Source organism: Oryx dammah, unplaced genomic scaffold (genome assembly GCF_014754425.2).
Source record: "Oryx dammah isolate SB20612 unplaced genomic scaffold, SCBI_Odam_1.1 HiC_scaffold_28, whole genome shotgun sequence".
Lineage (NCBI taxonomy): Eukaryota > Metazoa > Chordata > Mammalia > Artiodactyla > Bovidae > Oryx > Oryx dammah.
Genome location: NW_024070212.1, coordinates 27,941,644 through 27,947,643, shown reverse-complemented (window position 1 = coordinate 27,947,643; position 6,000 = coordinate 27,941,644). Strand labels below are relative to the sequence as shown.

General features: G+C 44.8%; 1 protein-coding gene across 2 annotated transcripts in view; it reads right to left on the bottom strand.

The window, feature by feature from the left end:
• Positions 1-436: 436 nt before the first annotated feature.
• Positions 437-6,000, bottom strand: part of SYT6 (synaptotagmin 6) — a 66,799-nt gene continuing 61,235 nt past the window's right edge. Inside the window, exons 6-7 of one of the 2 annotated variants that reach the window (XR_005719374.1) lie at positions 3,991-4,059; positions 437-2,050 (exon numbers count right to left, since the gene is read on the bottom strand). Coding sequence is in view for 1 of the 2 variants with exons in the window: in XM_040230989.1 (XP_040086923.1) it covers positions 1,979-2,050 (72 nt within the window). In the remaining variant the exon portion in view is untranslated. The remainder of the gene's footprint in view (positions 2,051-3,990; positions 4,060-6,000) is intronic. The other variant, XM_040230989.1, reaches the window with a different exon arrangement.

The window sequence follows — 6,000 nt, the reverse complement described above, 5'->3', positions numbered from 1 at the left end:
TTCACATTAATTTCTGGGCTCTTGACTCAGGAAGCCTGCTGCCCCCTTCATTGTTTCAGGACTTGTAGCATCTGCCTAATGATTGAAATGGCCATCTTGATGGGATCATTCTAGAGTCAAGAATGAAGCTCATGGCCTGTTGGAAGTCTTTTCATGACTTTGAGTTTTTCCTCACTCTCAAGAGAATCCGGCCGCAAGATGACTTGACTGAGAAGGCCTATCAATCACAAGACATTTGGGGAGAAAACTTGTCTTTAAATCAGTGCCACATTAGCCCCAGCCTAAAGCTCAGTACAGGCTGAATTCTGGGTTTATCTACATTTTTAAAGCTGAAAACCTCTTTTGCCACAATATCTTGTTACCTCCTGCCCAATTTGGTCATCTTGAGGATTAGAAGACACTACTCAAAGTTATATCAACACAGAAATCCGATAACTTGACTTAAAACAAGGGTAGCTTTATTGAGTTGCTGCTCCCAAAGCATGTGTCACATATAAAGAGTAAGACACAAGGTGTGTGAACAGTTTTTACATTCTTGACCTTCCATTGTTGAAAGAAGCACTTCTTCAGCAGATCTGCCTCTTGCAAGTTACACACACAGCTCTAGAAACTGGCATGTCTCAGCTATACACAGAAGTGAAGACCCACCCGCGCATTTACCGGACTGATGGAGCAAATCAACCTAGTTCTAGGGGGTTGGTGGGAAGGCCACTAATTAACTCAACAGAAATGTACGACTACAATACAGAATAGTTCAAACATACTTTTTTCCTAAACTGAATTTTACCTACAGTAGAGATTCAAAGAAAAAAAAAAATCCTTCACTACCACTGAAACAAACAAACAAACACTGAAATACTTAATAATTTCTAGAACTAAAGTTTAAGATGAACATTGTCCCAGAGTCAAGGCGGCTGAAATAGACTTAAGCTGACTTGGTTTCAATCAAGAAGGTACTCTTCATAGAAAGATACACTCCACCTATCACATGGATTTCAAAACTCCCCATTCAGAAAAGAACATTTTATGTAGGTTTTTCTTTGATCTGTTTAGGCATTTTAAACAGCTGCTTGATATTTCATGGAATTAGAAAGCTATGTATAACGCAGAAATCATTCCAGAACATATGTGCTTCCTCTTTTTTTTTTTTTTTAACAACGAAGGTTATTTTTGAGAACAAAGATTCTGTTTTCAAACAAATGTGGTCATTAACTGTGGTGTGCCAGAAAACATATGGCATGTTTTGTTTCCACAGAACCGTTCCTAACGAAAGCGACTCAGCTCCCATGAGGGATCAAGTCATGTTCAATTCAGGAGGAAAGTTCACAAGGACGGGGAGCCAGGAGCCCTGCACGACCAACCATTCGAAGGCTCACAGACAGCTCTGAGTGCTTGCGATTTCAACATGGGACCAGGAGTCTGCACGTTGGTTTATGTCACATCAGCAAAGAGCTTCTAAGAGTCATAAGTCACTTTTGTAAAGGCTCTTGGCCAGATCTGCAGCTTCCCGCAGGCCACTGAACAAAGCAGCCATTGCTCATCCTTCTCCTCCGGGGTTATGGAGCTCGGTGGAGACACAAAATTTCAGAAATTCAGACCACCTTCCCACCAAAGACGACTATTACAAAATTTCAGAAATTCAGACCACCCTCCCACCAAAGACGACTATTTTACATTGTATTTAATAGAACCAACACCTGGGCTCCCTCTTTGTTTTTCTCTTCTTTTCTTCCTGACAGCAGATCCATAAAAAGTGAAAGAACCATGAAAACATCACCTTGAGAGACAGAAAAGACTAAGACAGCTCTGGCCACACAAGTGTCTCGGCCTTGACTGACACAGGGGCAGCTAAGACTGAAGTGAGAGGCGTGCTGCCCCCGCTGCCACTGCGGCACAACACTGTGTTTAGACTGTTGAACAAGTGCAAAAAAGAACACTGCTGAGTCTCGTTTGTGTAGCCTGGCCGCCACTGTGCAGCTCATGGTGTCGGAGGTGGTTTCGGAGACGGGCATGAACTCTCGCTGTCGAAGCTGGCGGCTCGGCCTTGCCACTGCGAAGAGGGGGAAAAAGCACTTAGCCAATGCCAAGGGAATGTGCGTCTCAACTTGCCAAACTCATCTGGCCCATGCACTGAATCCACTTTTCTCCAGCTTTTTGTAAGCTTTTGTGAATTTTGCTGTTAGCCATGCAAAAACAAGGAAAATAGCTTTAGGTCAGGGGGATGAATTGGGAGATTGGGATTGACATATACACACTATTGATATTATGTATAAAACAGACAAATAACGAGAACCTATTGTATAGCTCAGGGAACTCTACTGAGTGTTCTGTGGTGACCTAAATGGGAAGGAAATCCAAAAAAGAGGAGATTGTGTATACGTATTGCTGATTCACTCTTCTGTACAGCAGAAACTAATACAAAAAGCTACTATACCTCAATAAAAATTAAAAAAAAAGAAAGAAAACAGCCTTGGAAGACCTGATTTTTTAAAAGACTTGCTGTAGAGATAATGAAAGCTTTCTTTAGCGTGTGGAGTGTGTGTGTGTGTGTTAATGAGGCGCTATGACGGGACCATTTCTGAATGCTTCAGCCATTTTTCACACTGAAAATCAGATTTTGTTAGCAGGAGAAGAGGCCGTCAGCAGAGTGTGCCCTTACTGCCAAGAAGCCGCAATCATGAATTATTAGCAATTTGTCTGGGAGCTGTTAGTACAGCTAAAACTCTGATCTTGCCTCTCCTCTTCAACCTCTGTGCTTCCTGGGGGGCTTTACACTCAACTTGTGAAGGGAGGCAGGAGGGCATGGCGGCTCCCGCCCCTTTCGGGTACCCCCACCTTTTCCCCTCTTACTGTCCTGTCTCACAGGCTGCCACCCCTCAGCCCAATTCTCACCCCTCTGTGAAGATGGTGATATAATGAGGCGTAATGGAGGGAAGAGAGGACTGAGAGTGGATGACCCACACTTGGTCACTGAACCCTTCTTTACACTTCAAAGCCAGGCAGAGCTGGAGCAATGCTTTCTGGGCGAGGATCTGACCCTGTGAATATTCTAGACCTGCTGCATAACTTTAAAGTGAGTCAGTGTCCACTGCATACTCCATCCTTTCTGGGAGCAGAGGAAACACAGGACAAGGCTCCAGGGAGAGAAGTTAGGCAGGTGGGGGAGATGGCGTTTCTGTCTTTCTTTTCTTTCCAACTGTACCATGTGGCATGCAAGATCTTAGTTCCCTGACTGGGGATTGAACCTGTGGCTCCTGCAGTGGGAGATCAGAGTCTTAAGCACTGGACCACCAGGGAGTCCTGAGATGGCCTTTCTGAACCTGAAGCTCAGCCCCTTCTGCTTCTCTCAGGCTTTCTGGGTCTCCATGTGGAGTAACAAGGCTGAGGAGAAGTGGACTATACCTTTGTGCAATGTGTAGGGGTGGAATGGAGAAGGACAAGGTCCCGCCTCCAACCCCCACCTCACAACACAGCCTTTCTAGACAGAGTTGAGCCACTTAAGAATCAGACCATCCCAGCCAGCATCTCCCGTGGGAGCCCACAACACAGAGTTGAGACCCAGGCCTGTTGATCACCTTCATGTTCCCAGATTGAAGGAAATCCCCAGGCTCAGTTCCTCATGGTCCTTTGTACCCCTGGACAGGCCAACCTGCAGATCTTTACAGCTAACCAAAAAAGGCTGGTCTGGAGGTATTGATGACCACCATTACGTGATCTGAGCCCGAGCTATCTTAGCATGTGGGACCCGGAGACCGGCTGGGAGATGGCCCTGGCTCTTTTGTTCTTGCAGATAAGAAAACAAAGATGCAGAGGAAGCCAGCAGAGCCAGTCAGGAGCAGAACTAGGATCTGAAGTCAGGTCTACTAGCTCCACACTCAGCATTCCCTCCACTCCATCCTGCAGCCGCCTTCCCAGCTGGACACACCAGGAGGAGGAGACACACGATGGAATAAGAAACCTAACCTCTTTGGGTGCACACCAGGTACTTACTCCTAACTCCAGGTGGCAGTCTCTCTGCTTGCAGCATCCACGTGAATGAAATCACAATCGAGGGTTTCCCTGGTGAAATATTTTAGATAAATAAATGCCTGGTTGTTGAGCCCACTGTGACTTCTGACTCAAGAATTTTTAACCAGAAGGTGCCGAAAGACGGTTACCAATGCTTTCATTGAATAGACCTTCATTTTAGAAGTTCTACTTTTTTCTGTTACAACCTTTAACGTCACTTTTAACGTCAGTGAAAGGTACACTGCAATTACTGGCTTCTCCCCTGGGTAAGCATGCCACTTAAACAACATGATGGATAGGCCAGTCCACAGGGGAAAAAAACGAAATGGCCACATAGAGTATTTCTTTTTCCCTTTACATAATAGCTCAAAGAGAAGTCACACAGAGCATAATTGTTTATCCAGAACAAATGAAGAAGGCACACTGGCTCCCCTGCCAGCCTCTGATTTTTCCTATGAAGATAAACAGGGAGGAGATAGGGTTCACGGACAATGGAAAGGTGAATGATTCCTGGCAGGCTTCTTTTGGCGGCTCTGAAATAGCAAAGAGCTGGGCCTCAGCACACCAAGGAAGGTGATTAGCCCAGGGTGGCTGTGGTCCAGTGAGATCTGTTATTGTTCTGAAAGGGGTCAGGTTCCAACAGATAGGTCCCATCCCTGGCAGGCGGTTCGGATTTGTCCCTTCATAGTAAAACGCCCTGGAGAAGATGGCTGGCCAACCTGGGCTCTGTATGTGGTAACAGCGATGCCACGCAGCATTGGGCAGGAGTGCTGAGAGGCGAGCGGCCACAGTCACTGCAGGGGAAAGGTTGTTCGCTGTGGCTTAATCAAGTTTTATTCATGAAAAAAAATCCCAGCAGGGAAAAATACCTTTTCAGTTAATATGTTCCCTCAACCTGATTTTAAAACCCCAAACAAGTAAGTAGGGTGCCCTCTGTTCTCGTTAATAAAAAAAGTAATGATCACAGAGCTTGAAACCCATCTAAGAATGGTGCAATATAAATACAGTGCTTTCTAGATATGATGCCATTCATCTTCCTGGGGGTGGGAGAATAAGATTTTGGTTCTTTAAAAATGTATGACACAAACAGGAGAAACAAGTTCCAGGAGCCAGGTTCTTGCTCAATGTCCAGAACAGGACCAAAAAAGAGACAGGATGTAAACTCTAAGGATGATTGAGATGATAAATATTCAAGTACAACGCATCACATGAACACAAAAAAGGCTTACTTTATATTATCCTGGTGGGTTTTAGATGCATCTTTATAAAGGGACTTCAACTGTGGGGGCTAAAAGCACAGGCACACATTTTTATAAATTTGTACTGAAGAAATCCTAAGTTGCCAAGATGAATGCCATTCTCAGCTTCTTCATACAGAGACATGATCAGCTGAGCAGAAAATGGAAGGCTGGGGAATTGGGGAGGGGCAGTCTCGGGAACCTGGTGTGTGAGGTCAATAAAAAAGTAAACCCAAAGGATATGAATCAATTTATTCTCTTTTCATTTTCCATATACTGTTGCTTTCCCTTTGCTGTCTCATCAAATATTCATTTTCAAGGGCTTGGTTCTACTTTATCTTTCTTTTGTAGTCTGGACCAGGGAGTCAGAGTTCTCAAAGAAACAGGACTTGGAATCAATTATTTGGCTTAATTAGGTTGTATTCATTATGGAAAACAATTCTGGGGCTGAGTCCCAGCCCCACTGTACTACTCTGCACCCCAGTTCCAACTCCAGCCACCACTGACTGGTTATTCCAGTTCATGTGGACAGACTAACCCAGTAACAGCAATGGTTTGTTGCATCTTCAAGGTTAGAAAGGTGATACAAGATGTGGGTTCACTCTTTGCCCAGTCAGTTTAGGTCAAAGTTTCTTAGAAAAGCTGAGATGGGAAAAGCTCACCTCTTCATTTTACCAACCAGGAAACTGAAGACCAGGTGGGGCCATGAGGTGCCTGAGACCTCTCAGCTCCTATTCCTTACCCCTGCCTCTAT